This window comes from Scyliorhinus torazame, chromosome 10 (assembly GCF_047496885.1).
Source record: "Scyliorhinus torazame isolate Kashiwa2021f chromosome 10, sScyTor2.1, whole genome shotgun sequence".
Lineage (NCBI taxonomy): Eukaryota > Metazoa > Chordata > Chondrichthyes > Carcharhiniformes > Scyliorhinidae > Scyliorhinus > Scyliorhinus torazame.
In genome coordinates, this window is record NC_092716.1 from 255100821 (window position 1) to 255123438 (window position 22618).

Sequence of the window (22618 nt, forward strand, 5' to 3'; positions counted from 1 at the left end):
CTCACTCTCACTCTCACACACACTCACTCTCACACACATTCACTCACTCTCACACTCACTCACACACACACATACTCACACAAACACACACACACACACTCACACACACTCTCACTGACACACACACTCACACACACTCACTCTCACTCACACTCACTCTCACCCACACTCACTCTCACTCTCACACTCACTCACACACACACATACTCACGCTCACACAAACACACACACACACACTCACACACACATTCACAGACACTCTCACTGACACACACTCTCACACACACACTCTCACTCTCACACTCGCACACACACTCACTTTCATACTCATTCTCATACAACTCTCACACATTCACACACTCGTTCACACACACTCACTGACATTCACACACACACACACCCTTCACATTCACACTCACTCACATTCACAGACATTCACACACACACACACACTCTCACATTTACACTCACTCACACACACGCACATTCACATTTTCGCAATCACTCACTCGCATTCAGACACACACAGACGCGCACTCACACACAGACATTCACACACAGGGCAGCGGTCTCCCTGATGGGGGACTGGTTGCTGCAAGTCAGCCCCAGTCCTCCCCCTCCTCCTCCTCCTCTCTCGCCTTACCTGGTTCTGCGGAGACCATGACAGCTAAAATCACCGGGATTAAATCCATTTGCTTGGTTTGCTTTCAGAGGCTTCCCTGTGACACCGCTTCACTTTGTTTGGTAAGTTGAATGGCTGCTCAGGCTGTTGTGGCTGCGCAGCTCCACTGGGCGCTGCAACTTCCTCCCAGGACCAGTCCACCCTGCCTGGGAGGGAGAGGGAGGGAGAGGGTGTGGGAGGTGGAGGTCAGGGTGGTGGAGGGGGGTAGAGGTTTGTCGCTGGCACATCAATGTTCAGCCACAATGAAGATGGAAAGACCGCAGTGTCGGGTCCGGAAGATGTGCCGAGTTGGTGGGGGCTTGGGTCATTCCACGCCCCGTGCATGGATCGAGCAACCGAGAGACTGGGAAAAGATCAGTCCCAGGAACCGGCGAAGATGATCGCAGGGGAGGAGAGAACGGAGCAGCTCAAAAAGTCACTGCTGTGGATAGAGCTGTGCCCACCCCCGGCTCCCTCCCAGACACTCAGTGAACAGTGCTGGCTGGATGCTGGAGTGAGGGAAGGAGGGGAGTGTCCACGAAGAACAGCAGGATCGAGTGTAGCCCCACCAGCCCTGTGCATCCCACCCTCCCAAAATAAACACACCGCCTCCGCACAGAGAGCTCCCACATGTGACATTTAAAACATCAACATTTATTTCGTTTCTTCCTTAAAGTTACATCGCAGGATCGTCTCTAATTCCAACATCATCTCGGCAAATATATAATGCATTGAATCGTATTTATACACATAGATACAAAATCTGAGGTAGGGCCTCAAGAATGAAGATCTATTTAAATGAACCATGTACAATGTGGATTGATGACAGTCATTCAGAAGTAGTGTCGGGGCACTCACATTAACTTAGATGTGTGCGTGTGTGATGTGGGATCAGTCGATGATTTTGATGGCCTGATTTGAGGCACATATCTATATCCATAGGCAGCAGTACCCCATATAGAATGCACAGAAATATACATGACATTACGTAAGTAATTAGGAATTAACCTATCCCAAAGATAGGTCCACTTAAAGTGCCTGAAGACACCACGTATGTTACATACACGTCACTCACTACACATGGCAAAGTACAGGTTACTCTACATACGTTTCATCAAACAACACCTTTTTATTATTTCTGACGCTGGGACACATCGATAAGGCCAGCTCAACCTGATGTGTTGAAGGACAATGTGTAAACTTAATAAGAAAAAAGGTACTTCAGCAGCTTCCAACAACCTTCGCTTTCTTATCACAGACCCAATCTGTCTTTGGTACCCACTGCCTGAAGATGGCTTATAGGAGGAGAGTGAGACTGGGAAAAAGTATTGCAATTAACATTAAGGTGCAAAATGACTATATATGTTTTAGATTTATATGTATATATATATATCTATATATAAAGGTAAATATCGTAATGTACTTTCTGATTAAAACATAGTTATGTCTCCAGAGCAGGTGCTCGGGAAACAAAGACATAAATGGGTTTCGACACTGAGGCACATCTATACTCTATATGGAAATGAATGAAATTATTTATATGTCAAGGATTAGCCATCCCATAAAGGAAGCAAAAAAAAATGAACGGAAAATTTACCTGAGACCCTCTTAACACGAAGACAGACAGACAGAAATATTGACGAAAATTCCCCGGAAGACAATTATTGTAAATTTCAGGCTAAACTGTTTTTAAGAAAGTTTTTTTTTTTTGGTTGAAACTACGCTATGCTCACCATCTCTACATTTTTCATAAGTTACGTAGAGGGACGTGACACCACTACTACTCACTATATGAACACTGTTCATTTTTTTGTTTAAAAAGCATGAACACCTAGAGGTTACATCATAGAATGAAGGAAATGCAGTCTGGCCAATTATTGGGGGCAGGAACAACCAACATTGTCTTGGTGTTGCAGAGACTGGGATGACCTTATTAACTTCAACCTCCATTGAAAAGAAATTGAATCGCAAGACTGTACAAAGCATTACTTTTAGAAGTTCTTCCAGTATTTGGCAATATAGTAAGTAGAATTGAACAGTTACAATTTTTTTCAGCAGTAGACAAAGTGAAAGGGTGGGGAGGGTGGGGGGGGGGGTTGGGGGGGGGGGTGGGGGGGGGGGGGAAACTAGAGTGTTCAGGTTGAGACGGCTGGTAGGCACACATCACAGGGCAGATTTTGTAGGAGAGACACTTGTTAGTGAGTGGGAGGGAAGGGGAGCGAGTGACATGGGTGGGCGAAACTTAGAATTGGAAGGTGGCAAAAAAGAGGTGAGATGAGAGAAAAAGACTGGAGCAAGTGGCGAATGAAAAGGCAAACAAAAAAGTCGAGGGCGAGATGACATGAATGATCAGGATGTGGAGATGCCGGCGTTGGACTGGGGTGAGCACAGTACGAAGTCTTACAACACCAGGTTAAACTCCAACAGGTTTGTTTCGATGTCACTAGCTTTCGGAGCGCTGCTCCTTCCTCAGGTGAATGATCAGAGTGGAGGAACTCTGGATTAATATCTAGTGTTGTGGGGTGAGGGGGTGGGGGAGAAGATGGAAAGAAGGGAGTGTGATCAAGAACAATAAAGGAAAGAAATAGAAAATGGGGAATGTGGAGAGATTAGAGGGACGTATGGGTGAATGGTCAAAACTGAAGTAAAAGGAATGGGCAGTATAACAGGGGAGTATGAGAAGGAAAATGATTTTCAAAAAGATGAGATCAGAATGTGAGAGTTGTACTAAAATACATGAGATATCCAAATAAGAAAATATGTTAAGTCCATATATTTATGCGGAGCAGTGGGGAATCCTAGAACTGAGATCCTAATTCCATGTCTTTGGGAGGCAGTTTGAGCCCAAGTGAAGACGTTCCAAGAGGGTCTATCATATTCTTGTAGCGTTCTCCACGGTGTTGAGTTAAGAAAGGACCCCAGTCAGGTTGAGGGCTACACACCAGCTTAAGCCTCTGAAAATGCAAAACATAATTTCAGAACAAACACCAAAATAATAACCACCTAATTTTAATTACAGCAGAATCATTCATGCATGCTCACGAAGCTCAACATCCAAGATGCAGATCCGCTCATTGTACCTCTATAAAACAACCAGGGGCCAAATGCATCTTAATCACGAACATGATAGGGATCCAGATGACGGAGCAGGCCAGCATTAACCATCCCATCACCATCGACCAGGCTGGGTATTTGTAATTTTCATACGTCAGGGGCTCCCACTGGTAAAAGCTGAAGCAAAGGATGAACTGGAAAATTGAAAGAAATGGATAAGCACATTTATAATTTAGAAAGTGTAATCTACGTCAACTATACCAGTTGATCTAATTATTTACCTATCATTCAATATATGCATAGGTAACAGAATCTCCAGGTTATAAACATCTAACAAAAGTGGGAAAGTACCATCAGATCCCTCCATGCTCATCCTCTTGCCCTTCACAAGAGAGCTTCATGGAGCACATTACTTCAACATCCTACTGTCTCAGAAAGAATGTATTGTTCTTTCCACCATACCACAGTTTATAGACAACATCCAATACAGCAGAGAACAACTTAGTGGTAAATCAGTGTGGATCGATAGACAACAATGTTTTACATGATGCATATAGAGGAGTAAGACCGAGTACCAAACGCTTGTTGAGATCATAGTTGTATTTCATGCAATGTATGTGGTGCACTTACTCACTGCCCATCCAATTTGCATCAATAACAAAATAATTTGCTTTTTTCAGGGCCTTTTGCAGATTTAGGTCACCTCAAAGCACTTCACAGTCAATTATGCATTGCGGTCACATGTAAAGGGTGGCCCAGTGGTTAGCACTGCTGCCGCACAGCACCAGGGACCGGGGTTTGATTCCGGCCTTGGGTGACTGACTGTCTGGAATTCCCGTGTCTGTCTGGGTTTCCTCTGGGTCCTCCGGTTCCTCCCACAGTCCAAGGGTGTGCAGGTTAGGTGGATCGGCTCTGCTAAATTGTCCCTTAGGTGTCCAACATCTGTGCAGGTTAGGCAGAGGTACAGGGATGCAGCGAGTATGGTCCTGGATGAGGTGCTCTTTCAGCGGGTCGGTGCAGACCTGATGGGCCGAATGGCCTTCTGCTCTGTAGGAATTCTATGATTCTATGGTAATGTAAACAAATTGCAGACAGCAAAGTCCCACCATCAGCAATGAGGTAAATGATCCAATAAATTATTTTAAGGATGTTAGTTGGGAGATAAACACCAGGAGTGCCACACTTTGCCTTCGTTGAACAGCGTACTGGTATGGTCACCTGAGAGCTGGGTAGCGTCTCTGAAAGAGGATACCTTTCTCGCTTCCATAGGACGGCACTAGAGCATCCACCGAGATTATGTGTTCAAGGAGCCGAGCTTGAGGGTAAATTAGTCATTCCTAGAAGTCACTCCTTTTAAACCTTTAATATGTATCCTGAAGGTGGATATTGCTCTATCTGAGAAGCTACAATGATATCAGGCTATTATTAAGATATCTTGAAGACAATCTCAGATTAATGATACATACTAAATGACTTGTGCAAAATGTTCCATTGGTAAAACTCATTTCTTGTGATGTACATTTTATAGAATAGCAATTTTGTTAGGTTTGTAAAAAAAAGTTGTATGCCTACTTCAGGATTTGCTAACGTATTAATTTGTGCTCCTGTGATTCAGGACATAATCCAAAGGCTTTTGATGATAATGTGGCCTAATGGTTCAAGGTACATTAGATGATGTACCGCACTGCTCTGTCAATATAGGTCCTAAACTTGGGAATTCCCTCCCTACAAGGATATACCATTTTTACAACAAGAACCTGTGTTGATATAATGGTTTCAACATTCCTTCCTGGCTCACAGAAGCGTAATCAGCTGAAAAGAGCTGTCTTTGTCTCTCTGTCTCTCTTCCTCTTTCTTTCGGACATTCCTTTGAACAAACCTCTTTGCTTACCCGTTTAATCGGCTGTATTTATGTCTCCTATTTTGGTGCATTGTTAGTTTTTAGCTGGCTATTTTTCAGGGGAGGACGAAGACCCGTAAATGATGAAAACAACAATTAGATTTCCCTGCATCTCCGAATGTTACCTACACCATCACTAAAACATGAGTCAACACTCCTTATCCTAAGTGTGGCATATTTGGGAGGAACAGATGACTTTGGTCCTATGTTTGCCAACGCTTTTCACCCCTGGAGTTTCCCTTCCAAGTTTGAGAGGTGACCTCATTGAAACCTACAAAATACTGAAAGGAATAGACAGGGTAGATGCAGGTAAAGTGTTTCCCTGGGCTAGAGGAGTCTAGAACCAGGGAGATGCCATTTAATAATAATCTTTATTAGTGTCACAAGTAGGCTTACATTAACACTGCAATGAAGTTACTGTGAAAAGCCCCGAGTCGCCACATTCCGGCGCCTGTTCGGGCACACAGAGGGAGAATTCAGAATGTCCAATTCACCTAACAAGCACATCTTTCGGGACTTGTGGGAGGGAACCGGAGCGCCCGGAATAAACCCACGCAGACACGGGGAGAGCATGCAGACTCTGCACAGACAGTGACCCAAGCTGGGACTCGAACCAGGGACCCTGGTGCTGTGAAGCAACAGTGCTAACCACTGTGCTACCTTGCCGCCCACTTGGAGGAGAAACCTCTTTCCACAAGGGGTTGTGAATCTTTTGAATTCTCTGCCCCAGAGGGCAGTGGAAGCTCAGTCATGGAGTGTGTCCAAAGCAGAGGTTGATAGATTTATGATCAATAATAGCACAAAAGGTTATGGGGATGGTGGGTGTACGAGGCATTGAAATGTCCTATCAGCCATGATTGTATTGAATGGCTGATCAGGCTCGATGGGCTGAATGGCATACTCCTGTCCTTAAGTTCCTATGCCTGGGTCTGCTGTAGAAAAAAATAACAAGGATTGATTGCTATGACTGATTAACAATTCCATGAGTATTGATTGTGTCATGCAAATGCCAAGATGGGAGAAGATAAATTCGATTGACCTTAGTCGTTTTGCCACCCCCCCCCCCCCCCCCCGCCCCCCAACACACACACACACACACACACACACACAGTGTAGACTTCTATTCAGCAAAGGGTGAAATATAACCACAGTTATTTCCGTGCCTGGGATTGACCTTGGCTCATGCAGGTGTTAGAAGATGTGATACATACTGTAAGAATCGTAGGAGTGACAAAGGCCCAGCAAATTCTCCAGAAATAGCTAGGTTGGAATCCAATCATCATCTCGATATCTTCGCAAAATCGATTCAAGCCTGTTAGTACAGAAATGCAATATTAACCCTTCGGTCGGGATTAGGCATCCTGGGAATGAAGGGAATTAACAATCGTGGCTTTTCCCTGCCTCTCTGAGATGCTGCAAGTCTTGTGGGGGGGGGGGGGATAATCTAACAATCGGGGTGAGAGATACAAGGCTCGCCTGAATGAAATTCAAACAACTCACATGCGCCCAAAAAGGGCGGTCATCATGTTCGGGTTCCTGCAGAGAGGCAGCTTCTAACAATTACCAAGACTTGAGTGAAGCTGCAGTCAAGCCAGAGTCAGTCAGGGACCACCTCCGAATAATGTGGCTCTTGATCACTACAGCCCCATTGGATAATCCCAAGCAAACCACGGAGAACTGACAGGGCGGTTTGTTCATTTATATATATTTTTTTAATCGTGCATGGGACGTGGGTGTTGCTGGCCAGGCCAGCATTTATTGCCCATCCCTAATTGCCCCTTGAAGGGGCAGTTATGTCGACCACGTTGCCACATATAGGCCAGACCGGATAAGGATGGCAGATTTCCTTCCCTAAAGGACATTAGTGAACCAGGTGGCTTTTTACAACAATGGTTTCATCAATAGACTTTTAATTCCAGATTCTTATTGAATTCAAATTTCACCATCTGCAGTGGTGGGATCCCAGAGCAGTACTCTGGATTACTAGTCCAGTGACAATTCCACTTTGCCACCGCCTTTTCTGTACTGAAGCATGGATCGCCCAATCTTCAATTCCCCTCCCAACAGAACCATGTTTGACCTGGGGAGGTGCAGATACAATGCTGCTGACAGACCCCCTGATGGCCAATGCAGTCTGGCAGGAACACAGACCTGTTCCATCCATGGGTGTGGCTGAACAAATTGCATTTTTATATAGAGAATTGGGAGATGTCTTACTGGGTTTGTTTATACAAGTGTTGGATTGGGGTGGGTTGAGGGAGGGCTAATAATCCGTGTGTGTCTCACTTGTGAGCTCCTTTGCTCACCTGCTTAAACAAAGCAGGGTTTGGAAAGCCAAGGTTCGTTTTGTCTAGCATGGCAACTAGGCAGCTGGCACGGTGATAATGTGATTGCTGCTTCAAGGCTGCTAATATGATTGCTTTCCTCTCCATCGTTCAAAAAGCCTCTGTTGTGGGCTGAACTCGGATGGGAGTGCTGTACATTTTTCATTGCCTTTCTGAAGGGCTGCACTGAGCTCCGATGCTCTTGTACCTGCCCCTGTGATATAAATATCCTGGCAGCTGTGTCCACACTGACACTGCTCCCTGGGCTGGGAGCACAGCAGTGCTGAGGGAACCACACACACACACAGCCAAATCCATTCTTATTTTTTTGCGACGTGTGAAGTGTCAGTGGTCTGCATTATGCATATAATACCGGGTGGATTTATTATTGCCTGTAAAATCTTATTGAAAATCCCGCTTGGAAATGCCAGCTTGCTCGAGTCTCACTACATTCCCCACCCCCCCCCCCCCCCCCCTCTGCTGTAATAAGAGGGTGGATGTTTGTTGAACGGGCGCCACCCAGTGGCGATTGCCGGTTTTCAATGACTGGCTGCACCTCGATTGGATCCAATGGGACTGAGCATCAGGGTTGGCGCTGGGTGGTTTGGACGGGCAGCCAAGCCAATGTCACCCATTGTACACCGATGCCCAAGGTGACTTTCCAGCCCCCGTGCCCTGCACAGATTTGGGTTGTGGGGGTGAGACCCACGCAGACACGGGAGGAATGTGCAAACTCCACACAGACAGTGGCCCGGGTCGAACCCGGGCCCTCGGTGCCGTGAGGCAGCAGTGCTAACCACTGCGCCACCATGCCGCCCTTCAGCTACAGATTAGAGAGGATCTTTTCACCTCCCCAGACCACGGCCACCCCCAGCACATTTGTGAATGATGTGGACTAACATTCCGACCCACTTCCACCTGCTCAGCAACTTTGAGTGGAGATCCAGCCTTGTAATATGAACTAACAGGGGCCAGGAGCATATGGCACCCATATATGACCAGGCACCCCCAGCCCAAGTTAAAATCAAGGCAATATGTTCCCCTTTAGCACACTTGCACCTAATTCCATTTCAATTGGAACAATATGTAACACTGCAAATATTCTTCAGACCAATATGATGTAAAGTTTCATTTGCCAATGTCCCTCACATATTTTAAAGTGCTTTACAGTCTCTGAAAGTGTTGACATGGAGGCAAACACCGCACCCATTTACACACAGTGGGTTTTCCCACACAACAAACGGGATATATGATCAGTTGGTCTGTTTATTTGATGACAGGAGCACATCTGGTTCTCTTCAGCCACAAGATCATTTCCGTCCACCTGAACAGGTTCTTCAATTCAATGTCGCATCGGAAAATGCAACCTCCTTTCTTCCAAACTGTGCCGAAATATCGGAAAAGTTGCGCAAAAAAGATTCACGAGAATGGTTCCGGGGATGAGGGTCTTCAGCAATGGAAATAGATTGGAGAAGCTGGGACTGTTCTGCTTGGAGGGGAGAAAGCGAAGAGGAGATTATCATAGAATTTACAGTGCAGAAGGAGGCCATTCGGCCCATCGAGTCTGCACCGGCTCTTGGAAAGAGCACCCTACCCAAGGCCAACACCTCCACCCTATCCCCATAACCCAGTAACCCCACACAAAGGGCAATTTTGGACACTAAGGGCAATTTATCATGGCCAATCCACCTAACCTGCACATCTTTGGACTGTGGGAGGAAACCGGAGCATCCGGAGGAAACCCACGCACACACGGGGAGGATGTGCAGACTCCGCACGGACAGGGACCCAAGCCGGAATCGAAGCTGGGACCCTGGAGCTGTGAAGCAATTGTGCTATCCACAATGCTACCGTGCTGCCCTAAGATTGGTCTTACCGTGTATCTATATATAGACGAAACTCCGACTAGTTAAAATATTGCAATGCTGAGCAGGGAATAGGAGGTTGTATATTTGTACGTGCATCAAAGCATGAGGGGCCCGGACAAAGTAGCTGGGGAGAAACGGTTCCCACCCATGCAATGATTGAGGACGAGAGGGCTCCAGTAATTGGGAAAAAACGAAATGAGGAAAAACATTTTCGCACAGCGGCATGCACTGTCCGAGAGTGTGGCGGATGCAGGTTCAGTCGAAGTTGGGAACGTTAGCTGAAAAGGAAGAATGTGCAGTGTTATGGGTAGGAGACAGGAGAATGGTGCTGAGTGAATTCAGTATTCAGAGAGGTGGTGAGGACGTGATGGGCCAAACCCTCATTTTGCACTGTAACAACTCAGTGCTTCAGCCGGAGGAGTCCTGCTCCCTGAGGTAGGGCATGACACCCACGCCCTTCAGCCTCAGACGCAAGAGAGCTGCCATTGAGCTAAACTGACAGACACAGGGACATCTGAAGAAGAAAATCGGAGCAGTAATTCACCACAACCATCACATTATGCACAACCTGATTCTACTAATCAGTTGTAAAAAGCCCAAACTGTTTTGTCTACAGGTAGATGTTTCAGAGAAAGTATGTGGGTCGGTTTATTCTAATTACAATTAACAATGCGTCATTAGCTGGCTTTTCAAATGCAGCGTTCTCCCGTAATATGGCCGAGAAAGTTATCAAAGTGGCTAATTAGTCACTGTGGGGCAGGCAAAGGGAGAACCTCTGGGCAAAATGTTGAATAGACTTGCTTTGCATTGTGTTATGGAATTACTCTCAATTCAATTATCCTTGTGAAAACAGATTTATACAAACACTGAAATGGATTTCACAAAATATTGATCGCGTAAGCTTAATGGTTTTTGCAGGATCAGCGCCAACTAAGAACAAAACTTTGATTAGCTAGATTGGTCTTACCATATATATATGAAACTCCGACTAGTTCAAATATTGCAATGATGACCAGGGAGTAGGAGGCTGCGTATGTGTCCACCAGCTGCAGCATGTAGATCCCACTCTAATATCACAAAATAAATCTGTAAATATTTTGCATTGTGCAAATTTTCACCACAATATTAAGATTAGTCGGTACAAATGTTTGGAAACCGTCAGCCATTTACATCAAGCAGCGGTTGAATAAACTCGGTTTGTTCTCTCTGGAACGACGGAGGTTGAGGGGCGACCTGATAGAGGTCTACAAAATTATGAGGGGCATAGTCAGAGTGGATAGCCAGAGGCTATTCCCCAGGGTAGAGGGGTCAATTTCTAGGGGACATAGGTTTAAGGTGCGAGGGGCAAGGTTTAGAGGAGATGTACGAGGCAAGTTTTTTTCCACAGAGGGTAGTGGGTGCCTGGAACTCGTTGGCGGAGGAGGTGGTGTAAGCAGGGACGATAGTGACATTTAAGGGGCATCTTGACAAATACATGAATAGGATGGGAATAGAGAGATACGGACCCAGGAAGTGTAGAAGATTGTAGTTTAGTCGGGCAGCATGGTCGGCACGGGCTTGGAGGGCCAAAGGGCCTGTTCCTGTGCTGTACATTTCTTTGTTCTTTGTTCCTTGTTTGTCTCAAAGGAAATCACTTCAAAAGAACTGGGGTTACATAACAGGAAGGAACAAGGCAGAATCAAAGCACATTTGTGGATAGGAGCTTCGAAAATGGGAGCCTGAGTCGCCTGGTTTGCCTCTTGAGCCTCCTTCGCCAGTCAATTAAATCATGGCTGATACGAATCGGCCTTAACTCTACTTTCCTGCGTGCCCCCATAACCCTTTACCCCCTTGCCAATAAAAGATAGATGTCCTTTAGAATGAAGAATTCAGTTCAAAGTACGCAGTTTAACTTCAGCTGCCCGTGACATCATCAACACAAGTTACACCGCCCCTTCTTTGACCTTAACTCAGTCTTCCCTCGATTCCTTTATTAAATTTCAGAGAGGGCTATTTAAAAGCAGCGTTTGATCGGAGAGCCCACTGCATCTTGGAGTCCCTACAGCGCAGAAGTAAGTCATTCGGCCCATTGGGACTGCACCGACGCTCCGAAAGAGCACTCACTCCCCCACCGTTTCCCTGTAACCCCACATCTTTGGACACTTAGCACGGCCAATCCACCTAACCTGCACATCTTTGGACTGTGGGAGGAAACCGGAGCGCCCGGAGGAAACCCATGCAGACACTGGGAGAAGGTGCAAACCCCACACAGGCAGTCACCCAATGTCGGAATTGAACCCGGGTCCCTGGAGCTGTGAGACAGCAGTGCTAACCACTGTGCCACTATGCCGTCACTGTAGCAAACATTTGGGATTTTCGTCCATCGCAACACTTGCAGTTGTTTCCTATATTTCAGTGAATATTTGAATTGGAGGTTGTTAGATTTTTCAATTACTCTTTAGTAATTGAGCACGTTATCAATGAGTGCTAAAGCCTATTAACTATAGGCAGATGGGCTGAAAGTTTAAGCACCTGCACCCAAGCATGTTTGTATTTTCCCTTAGCATGCCTTCAATCAGCTTAAAATTGATCATTAATCAATCATATGAGTTCTTGTACAGGTATGTACGAATCCTCAACAATGTAAGAGAGAACAGTGCTGTGGCTGTTAATGTACACTAACACAGTAACCAGAGGGTGCAGGCTGCCACAATGGTGTGTACTAAAGGCAGCAACTCAGCATTGGTTGATCAATATAGCGTCAAGCTATATATATAGCACATGCCCCCACGAATCTCAGCAATGGGCATCAGAGGGTAAATTCTGCACCCTTAGCTGATTGATTGCAGTGACAGCAGCTCCAACTTGGCCTCTTCCACACACTCTACCAGATGACACAGGAATCCAGCATCCCCTGACCCAGCAGGTCCTTTCCAGGTTCCTTGGCCAGGGTGAAGATATCGGTACCTAACGAATGCTGCTTCTTTACTGACTGTAATGCTCATAAGCTAATAAAGCACAAGAAAAATGCCCAGTGTATTTCGACCCATTTCTCCGATTGCAATCATGGGGGTGAAAGGTCGTGTGTGTGGCAGTAAGGCTAACGCTTAAGGAGTGTGCAGTAATTGTGGCATGAGAGGCAAACTGAGAGATGTGAGTGGAAGGAAGGTAGGGTGAGCCTTATGAAGCAAATGGGGAATTGTAGGCATTCGCACCACAAGTATATAACATAATATAATAATCTTTATTGTCACAAGTAGACTTACATTAACACTGCAATGAAGTTACTGTGAAAAGCCCCCAGTCGCCACATTCCGACGCCTGTTCGGGTACACGGAGAGAGAATTCAGAATGTCCAATTTACCGAACAAGCACGTCTTTCAGGACTTGTGGGAGGAAACCGGAGCACCCGGAGGAAACCCACACAGACACGGGGAGAACGTGCAGACTCCGCACAGACAGTGACCCAAGCCACGAATCGAACCTGGGACCCTGGAGCTGTAAAGCAACAGTGCTACCCACTGTGCTACCATGCGGCCCATATAGTCCGAAGCCTTAGCAATGTGAGGCTTAGTTTAACAAGTTGAGGAGTGTGGGGAGAGTGGCAAGCAGCCCTTCCCTGACCTAGCAAAGGTGTTTTCACTTTTTTTCTATTCTCAGTTGTGTCGAGCTGCCAGAGCAGATCTATGAAAAGCAGGCTTGCCCAACTCAATGCAGACCGTGCAAAGTTGTAGAACATTCAACTTACTGATATTTCATAGAATTTACAGTGCAGAAGGAGGCCATTTGGCCCATCGAGTCTGCACCGGCCCTTGGAAAGAGCACCCTACCCAAGGTCAACACCTCCACCCTATCCCCATAACCCAGTAACCCCACCCAACACTAAGGGCAATTTTGGACACTAAGGGCAATTTATCATGGCCAATCCACCTAACCCGCACATCTTTGGACTGTGGGAGGAAACCGGAGCACCCGGAGGAAACCCACGCACACACGGGGAGGATGTGCAGACTCCGCACAGACAGTGAACCAAGCCGGGAATCGAACCTGGGACCCTGGAGCTGTGAAGCAATTGTGCTATCTACAATGCTACCGTGCTGCCCTTATTTGGAAGGTGCTGAAAAACTGGCTGCCCAGTCACAGCCTGGCGCCCCCCTGAATTTGCTGGTGAGCCTATTCAGCAGCAAATGGAAGGAGAAACCAGCCTGTGAATGGCCGAGCAGCAAAGAGTGGGAACACATGTCTTGAAGAGTTCCTGGAGCGCCAGGCAGCTGGAGCAAAGGATTATCAAATTTTCAGAGTGGACAAGCACCCAGGACACTGCAGTCAAGAGCAGCGGCCAGAGAAATGCTCCCTTCCGCCAGGTGTATCCGATATTCCCCTGCTCCTCTCGTAGTCTCTCCTTACCCCTGTCCTTTCCAGGTCCCTGCTTTGTCTGGATACTGTACCCCACCCCCTCTCCCACCCCATTCTTCTATCTCTCTGCTCCTACAGTGCTGCTGCTCTTTCTCTACCCACCCACCCCCCCTCCCGCACCCATGCTTTCCCCATGCTCTGGGAGTGAAAAATAATAATTTTTGGCAGTGACAGAGTATCGTAATTGTATCTAATTGGTCAAACACGTTTTGTCTCAAAAGGACTGCTTTCAAAAGAAGTCAAGCCCTGCCCGTGCTGGAAAGGGGCACCTTATCTTCAAGGGCAAGGGTGGCATGATGGCACAGTGATTGGCACTGCTGTCTCACAGTGCCAGGGACCCGGGTTCAATTCCAACCTTGGGTGACTGTGTGGAGTTTGCACGTTCTCCCTGTATTTCCTCTGGGAGCTCGGATTCCCCCCACCGGTCGAAAGTTGCGGAGGTTAGGTCAATTAGCCATGCTAAATTGCACTTTAGTGTCCAAAGATTAGGTGGGGTTATCGGGATAGGGCGGGGGAGTGGGCCTAGATAGCGCGCTCTTTCAGAGGGTCGGCGCAGACTCGATGGGTCGAATGGCCTCCTTCTGCATTGTAGGGATTCTCTGATTCTAAAATTTGGTGGTGTGTAAAGTGGGTGGAGATCAAGGAAATCACGGTTTGTATATAATGCCATGGGAGATTCAATATTCAGCAGTGGAGTTCAATTACTGGAGGTGTCAGGGCTGGAGATCTTGGTGGAAAGGCAGCCTAAGGGGGGAATCATGGTCGGATTTGGAGCTGTCAAGAATGCTCTTGGCTTCCCGGTCTACTGTCTACAGCAACAACCTACATTTATATCGCAACTTTGATACAGAAACATCCCATGCACTGGCTTGCAGGACAATTATCAAACAAAACCTCAGATCGGAGACACTAAGTCAGGTGCCAAAAGTTTGATAAATTTCAAGGAATGCCTAAAAGGAGGAGCGTTAGTGAACTGGAAAAAATTAGTTTGAGCCTAAGCAGGTGACGGCATGGTTGTTACTGGTGGAGCAATGAAAACAGTGGGTAAGTGTACCTACACTAACACCGTCTCAAGGGCAACTTAGGATGGGTAATAAATGCTGGTCTAGCCAGTGACACCCACACCCCCATGAATGAATTTTTAAAAATAGTAGATTTGTAAATTTGGCCAATGCATTTTCTTAGGGCTCACTGGGACTCGATGCCTCCCGCCATTGCCATTGCTCAAGGGAGACAGACGGAGAGATTTCTGGCGGCTGAGATTTACTGTATTGGCTGAAATTGGGACAATATCTTACCTGGGTAACCATGGGAATACCCATGAAAAAGAAAATCACACAGCAGACTAACGTGAAGAGTGGCTTCTTGGGCCGCAGGTATCCAGGGAATTCATCCACTACTGAAGTCACGATGGTCTCCAGGGTTGCAAACTTGGATTTAATTGGGGGAAAATAGGTAAGTTACACACATGATTGCAAAGTAACCTTCACCGTCATTCACATTTACTCTCTGTTTCGAGCTACTCAAATCTGGCAACGCACCTGTACTCGTAAAATGAAACACGTGCAGACCACATCCATTTAGAGCATAATCATAGAAGGTGACATGTTTAACGTTTGAGGTGAAAGTATCAAGCGGGTTTTTAACTTGTCACCCAGATCTATGTTACGGATCAGCCAACGTTATAGAAGCTATTGAAATCGGTGGAAATGAAAGCTGGGCGTTTGTGGTAAAGTGCAAACAACTCCCACCGCCAAGTCCACATCCGTACAGCACATTGAAACTTTCTTTTTTATCAGCGATTTCCTACAATAGAAGAGATTTCACCTCAAAACTACTTCACTGACTGAGAAGCGCTTTGGCAAATCCTGCTGCTGTGAAAGGTGCTTCGCAAATGCAAGTTCTTCCTTTCTTTTTTATTGCCATGTGCGGTTCGCACTGGGGGTAACATTGAGAGCCTGGGCAAAACGGCATGAAGTGCTGGAAACACCTGAGCAAGCCAGGCAGCCTCTATAGCAAAAGGCAAGGCGGTGGTCGAGTGGTGTTTTCGCTGGACTGGAAATGCAGTGACCTAGAGTCAGGCTCTGTGGGTCAGGGTTCGAATCCCGCCACGGCTGATGGTGAAATTTAAATTCAATTTTAAAAATCTGGAATTAAAAGTCTCGTGCGGGTGGCACGTGGCGCAGTGGTTAGCACTGGGACTGCGGCGCCGAGGTCCCAGGTTCGATCCCGGCCCTGGGGCACTGTCCGTGCGGAGTTTGCACGTTCTCCCCGTGTCTGCGTGGGTTTCACCCCCACAACCCAAAGGTGTGCAGGGCAGGTGGAATGGCCTCGCTAAATTGCCCCTTAATTGGAAAAAATGAATTGGGTACTCTAAATTTAAAAGTCTTGTGATGACCAGGAAAACATTGTCGATTGTTGTGAAAACCCACCTGGTTCACTAATGTCCTTTAGGGAAGGACATCTGCCAACCTTGCCTGGCCTGGCCTATACATGACTCTGGTCCCACAGCAATGTGGGTGACTCTTAAATGCCCTCAGGGATGGGCAACAGATGCTGGTCCAGCCATTAATTTCCATCGCATTAATACAAATTTTCAATGTCACCAACTTTTGATCAAGGCAGCAGATATTACTGATGAAAGGTAACATGAGCAGCTGAATGTTTTCACTTTCTTTTTCTGATTTGCAACATTGCGCTCATTGAACAATGATTATAAATGTGCCAACTCCCCTTCAGACCACCAAAGGACTTCAGAGGATGGAGCACATGGTGGTGACCATAAGACATTCAAACTGAATGCTGTAAAATCTCATGATACTGCCTGTCAATGGAATGATTTGGTTCATTTTCCTTATTTGTTCATAGGATGTCATCGTCACTGGGCCATCATTGTTTGCCTATCCCTGAGGGCATTGCTGTGGGTCTGGACTCTATGTCGGCCAGTATTTCTGGGGGACCAGATGGATTTTTTGCGACAATTGCTAATGACTTCCTGGTCGCCATTGGACTTTTAATTCCAGATTTTTATTGAATTCAAATTCCACCAGTTGCAGTGGTGGGAATCGAACCCAGGTCCCCACAGCATTACCTCGAGTCTCTGGATTACTAGTCCAGTGACAATACCACTACGCCACTGCTATTTTCGGTCAGAGGTGACTGCCTGAGGTGAGTGTGGATGATGTATGTGGAATCAGTCAGTTAGCTCTGGGCCATCGCGGTTCACATCTGGTTCACATCTGGTTCACATCTGGTGCAACATTAGCACCATCCTTGGACAGCGCCACACCAACACTATCTTCTGTAAGAGGCATAGAACCTTCATAATCGTCCAATTATCACTTGTCTTCCCTCTCCAAAGATTGCCTTATTTTTCTTTGTTATTTATGATCATAAAAGACACACAAGACAATGTTAACCTTCGGGAAGGGTTCAGTTTTAAACCTGCCTGATTTGATACCTCCTTTGCTTCGGTGCTGCTAAGAATCAGGTGGGTTAGGTTTAAATTATCTCCTGTTTCATCTTCCACAAACCTCTATGAAATATCCAACTCATGAATTGTTGCCTGTGAAGTGTCATGAGATGTATTATTGTGTTAAAGGTGCTATATAAATGTAAGCTGTTGTTGAAGTAGAACAAAAACATGCAGAATATATAACCAGAAATAATAATCGCTTATTGTCACGAGTAGGTTTCAATGAAGTTACTGTGAAAAGCCCCTAGTCACCACATTCCGGCGCCTGTTCGGGGAGGCTGGTACGGGAATAAGTGGTTAGAGGGAGAGTTCAAACAAATGTTGCACAGTGGCAGGTAAATAACTCTGCCACTGCTAAATCTACGAGGCCAATACCTTTCAGCATCAGGAAGTTAAATGATATTTTTACTTCACCTCAATCACAGGACAGGGCGGCACAGTGGCACAGTGGTTAGCACTGCTGCCTAGCAGCGCCGAGGACCCGGGTTCGATCATGGCCCCGGATCACTGCCCGTGTGGAGATTGCCCATTCTCCAGTGTTTGCGTGGGTTTCACCCCCACATCCCAAAAAGGGTAGGTAAATTGGCCACGCTAAATATCCCCTTAATTGGAATAAAAAAGAATTGGGTACTCTAAATTTATGCAAAAACTCAACCACAAGATATATTCCTTCAGAAAACTTGATGCGTTCTAATAGATTATCCATTGTCACAGTAATGCTGTAAACTACATTCCAGTAAACCGTACATTCCATCAGCAATGGTAGCGGTTTTTAATGGTTATGGTTATGGCCCCTCTACCACCCTGAAGAACAAGGGTAGAGGGGCTACCAAGAACAATGCATGGGAGCACCAGAACCTGCAAGACCCCCACCCGCAAGTCACACACCATCCTGACTCAGAACTATATCACTGTTCCTTTACTGTTGCTGGGTCAAAACTCTGGGACTTCCTCCTCAACTGCAAAGTAGGTGTACCTACATTGCATGGTTCAAGTAGGCAGCTCACCACCACCTTCTGAAGGGCAATGGGGAACGAACAACAAATGCTGGTCTAGCTAGCAATGCCCACATCCCATGAAAGGGACATAGACAAGTTGGTGGAGTGGGCAGAGAGGTGGCAGATGAAGTTCAATACCGAGAAGCTTGGGGTGATGCATTTTAGTCAGAAGAACTTGGAGAGACAATATAAAATAAGGGGTAAATTTCTCAAAGGGGTGCAGGAGCAGAGGGACCTGGGTGTATCTGTGCATCGATCATTGAGGGTAGGACAGGTGGAGAGAGCAGTTAATAAAGCAAACAGTATTCCGGGCTTTATTAATAGGGGCACAGGGTACAAGAGCAAGGAGCTAATAGACACAACACTAGTTGGACCTCAGCTGGAGTATTGTGCACAGTACTGGGTCCCACACTTTCACAAGGATGTGAACACATCGGAGAGAGTGCAGCAAGAGTTTACAAGGGATGAGAAACTTCAGTTCTGAGGATGGATTGGAGAGGTTGCGACTGTTCTCCTTGGAGAGAAGAAGGCTGAGAGGAGATCTGATAGAGCTCTTCAAAATCATGAGGGGGTTGGGCAGAGTAGAGAGAGAAAAACTGTTCCCGCTGATAAAAGGATCAAGAATGGGAGGGCACAGATTGAAAGTGATTCGCAGAAGAAGTGAACGTGATGTGAGGCAGTTCTCCCAAAACATTTCTAAGTGTGGTCTCTGCTGGGAAATGCGGTGCGATTCCCGCCGGGATGGGTCAGCACGACCCAGAGCACAATCCCACTCACATGTGGAAATTGTTTTGGAGAGGTGCAAGTTTTGCACGGGCACTGAGTGGGGTGGGGCCTAAACCCGCTTCACAGGGCGCCCGATCTCAAAGTGGCAGTAAAACGCCCCTCCCTCTCCCCCCCCCCCCCCCCACTACCACCACCCCGTTCCCCACCACCATCGTCAGGCCTTCAGTGACCCTCCATGCCAGCACCAACCCCCTCTCCCAACAACCCCCAAAGGATCACTGCCATTGAGGCTTCAGTCCCTCCACCACCAGCATTGGGGCTCCCCCCCCCCCGCCCCCCGGGCCCATGGCCATCCTCGCCAGCATCAACCCCACACCCCCATATAAGGGTCACTATCATTGGGGCACCGGCTTCCTACCACAGGCTATCCCTTCAGGCTCCGTCCCCAATCATTGGTACCAGTGGTCCCCTCCCCCCCCACGCCCACCCTCTGGTGAATGACACCGCACTGTGGGATAGCCAATGCCCCCCTTCTTTTCACCCCACCATCCTTCATGGTCCCCCATTCAGACCCTGTCCCACTTTATGTCCTGCCCCATCGCAGTGCCAACCTGGCAGAGGGCATTGCCCTGTCATGTCCCCAGCCACCTGGGTCAGCAATATCCTCAGAATCTCCTCCCAACCCCCCTCCCCGCCCCCAGAATGGTTAGCAGATGGGGGGCGGGATTCTCCGCAGCGGGAGCGGAGAATCGATGTTTACACGGGAATCGTGCCCGGCACCGCTCCTGCGAGAATCGCTCGTGCGCGGATTACGCGGCGCGGCTGGGGGGGGCCATTGACAGAGGGCACCCCCAAGCGATTCTCCGGGCAAAACTGGCCGCGTTCCTGGCGGTGTGGTTCTGACACGTGCTGCCGGTCGGAAACCTCGGGTGGTGGCTGTGGACTCCGTCCGCGGCCGCCCTGGACGGGGGTGGGGGGGGTCGAGCACCGTGCGGAGCCTCACGAGCAGCCGGGGCAGCGATCGGGTGGCTCGGATCCGCGGGCGCCAGCTCGAGGTGGCCTACATTGTCGATGTCGGTCCGCGGTCCGAGTCCGCCATGGCGCACGCTGCGGCCGCTGGAGGCCGCCGCCGTTTGCTTGCGCAGACTCCCGACCGGAGGTGCAGGGCCCTGAATCCGCAGCCAGAGCTGCGAGAAGAACTCCGGGGCCCTGCCAGCCCCCTGCAGGTAAGTGAATGGCTCTTGACTTTTCTAAGAAAAATCCGGAGTGAAACGCCAGCAGTTTTACGCCGGCGTGGGGTCATTGACCCATTTCTGGAGAATCCAGCCCATGCCCACTGGTAATGGAGATCCGCTGCGTGGGTGGGGGCAGGGGTGGGGGAGGGGGTGAGGGAGGGGGCAGGGGGGAGGTGGTGGTGGTGGCGGGGGGTGGGGGGGGGGGGTGCACCGGAACCTGGAGAATCCAGCTAAAATTTAACAATGCCAATCAGCAGTAAGGGTCAGGGGCATCGCGCTGTGTTCGGTGCCCAGCGCCAACCCCATTCTGCGGCTCTCCCTCTATTCTCCCAGCATCGCGGGATTTGCGGCCGGCGCAACGCAGCTGGTGAATCGCCCCCCGTGATGTTTGTTTGGCGAGCCGGTGCAGATAGGATGGGCCAAATGGCTTCCTACTGCAACGAGAACACAAAGAAATAACGCCCTTCTGCAAATTGGCCAGAAATGACTGGAAATTAACAAGTAATTTAAATGTGCATTTCCAGTTACTTTGATTGTACTAATGATACATATTACATATTATTTTAATTAAAGTTTATCAATGATCTTATAATATAATTCCATATTAATAAAAAGGTTTGTGCAAGAGACAAAACATTACTCCTTCATCTTTATAAGCTGAATATAAATGCAGCCCAAACTGCTGAGATCAGAATGGTAAATTTACTGAACGCCCGCTCCCAGTAGGAGGCCACGTTTGAAGGAGGCACAGGCTGCAGAGTCAGACTTGGTTCAAACATTGCTGCTTGATGCGATTGTCGCATTGGTGAATTCGTCCCACTGTCTCCTATCTGCGAGTGCTCCCAAATCAAATGAGATTGAGTGCTTTGAGCTTTCAGCGGCCAGCCATCCGAACGGAACAATCGCCCGGATCCTACCATCCATCGGAAATATCGTTCAGTCATTTCAAAGGACTGGTTGGAGAGCAAAATGGAAATGTGATAGAGACGCGTTGAAGGAAATCAGCATCCTTCGTCTTGATGTGCTTCAGAACCCCCCCCCCCCCCCCCCCCCCCCCCCACCGCACGCCAAAAACTCAAATATGTTAGTCCGGGGCAAAGCAAAAAAAAGAAAACGTCTAAATCATACTCTGTGGGCAGGGTGTTGGTGAATTGCAACTGTTTGGTGTTGTCTTTGTGGTATTATTCTACATGCCAGTAAAGTAAGGGTTAATAAAATGTACACAGATAGCCACTAGAGGGAGCTAGTCCCGGAAGTATATAAGGGATAACGCTGAGCCTTGTGGGATAGAAGGTTGGAGTAGGTGGTAGGAGCAGGAGTTGGCTGCGAGGACTGAAGATAGTGAGAGAGCAAGAGAGTAGTTTATTAAGTTAGTGAGTTAGATGAGTAGAGTGAGTATAGTTTATGTGTGAACAATCAACTGTTTATTTCTTAAGGATAAGTGTCAAATCCAGTTAGTAGTGTTCGATAAAATAGTTTCATTGGTTTACAAGACTCGTTGTTCTCTGATCAACACAACACATCAAAGCCACCCGGATAGAGCAAGGCAGAGAACAACACAGTGTTCCCTTAACATGTGACCCTAAATCCAGAGAGAAGAGAAGAACAATTCCCATAGAGTTTAGATAAATGGAGTGAGCACAGGTGGGGTCCTGCGTGGGCTGAGACTTACCATTGTGTCCAATCCAAGTGTTAGAAGCATCAGAAAGAAAATTATAGCCCAGAACGGGGATAAAGGAAGTCTTGTTAAAGCCTCTGGGTACACCACAAACGCAATACCTGGACCTGGAACAAAGAATTGCACTTGTTAAACATAACCTCTGCAACACACGATGAATTGGACTCTCCACCCACTCCATTCAGCTGAGGCACAGTGATGAAATTAAATGAATGAAAATCACTTATTATCACAAGTAGGCTTCAAATGAAGTTACTGTGAAAAGTTCCTAGTCGCCACATTCCGACGCCTGTTCGGGGAGGTT

General features: G+C 47.4%; 2 protein-coding genes across 6 annotated transcripts in view; both read right to left on the bottom strand.

Annotated features, from left to right (window-relative positions):
- LOC140384726 (protein kinase C-binding protein NELL1-like) overlaps positions 1 to 1209 on the bottom strand; it is a 1091429-nt gene extending 1090220 nt beyond the window's left edge. For 2 of the 4 annotated variants that reach the window (XM_072466691.1, XM_072466689.1), the window contains exon 1: positions 644 to 1209. In XM_072466691.1, the coding sequence (XP_072322792.1) occupies positions 644 to 692 (49 nt within the window). In that variant the 5' untranslated portion in view covers positions 693 to 1209. The remainder of the gene's footprint in view (positions 1 to 643) is intronic. The other 2 variants (XM_072466693.1, XM_072466692.1) reach the window with 1 other exon arrangement.
- Positions 1210 to 2772: 1563 nt separating this feature from the next.
- The window catches only part of slc6a5 (solute carrier family 6 member 5), a 59078-nt gene continuing 39232 nt past the window's right edge, over positions 2773 to 22618 (bottom strand). For both annotated transcript variants that reach the window (XM_072466694.1, XM_072466695.1), the window contains exons 11-16: positions 22309 to 22421; positions 15501 to 15632; positions 10775 to 10874; positions 6827 to 6927; positions 3742 to 3909; positions 2773 to 3615 (exon numbers count right to left, since the gene is read on the bottom strand). In XM_072466694.1, the coding sequence (XP_072322795.1) occupies positions 3460 to 3615; positions 3742 to 3909; positions 6827 to 6927; positions 10775 to 10874; positions 15501 to 15632; positions 22309 to 22421 (770 nt within the window). In that variant the 3' untranslated portion in view covers positions 2773 to 3459. The remainder of the gene's footprint in view (positions 3616 to 3741; positions 3910 to 6826; positions 6928 to 10774; positions 10875 to 15500; positions 15633 to 22308; positions 22422 to 22618) is intronic.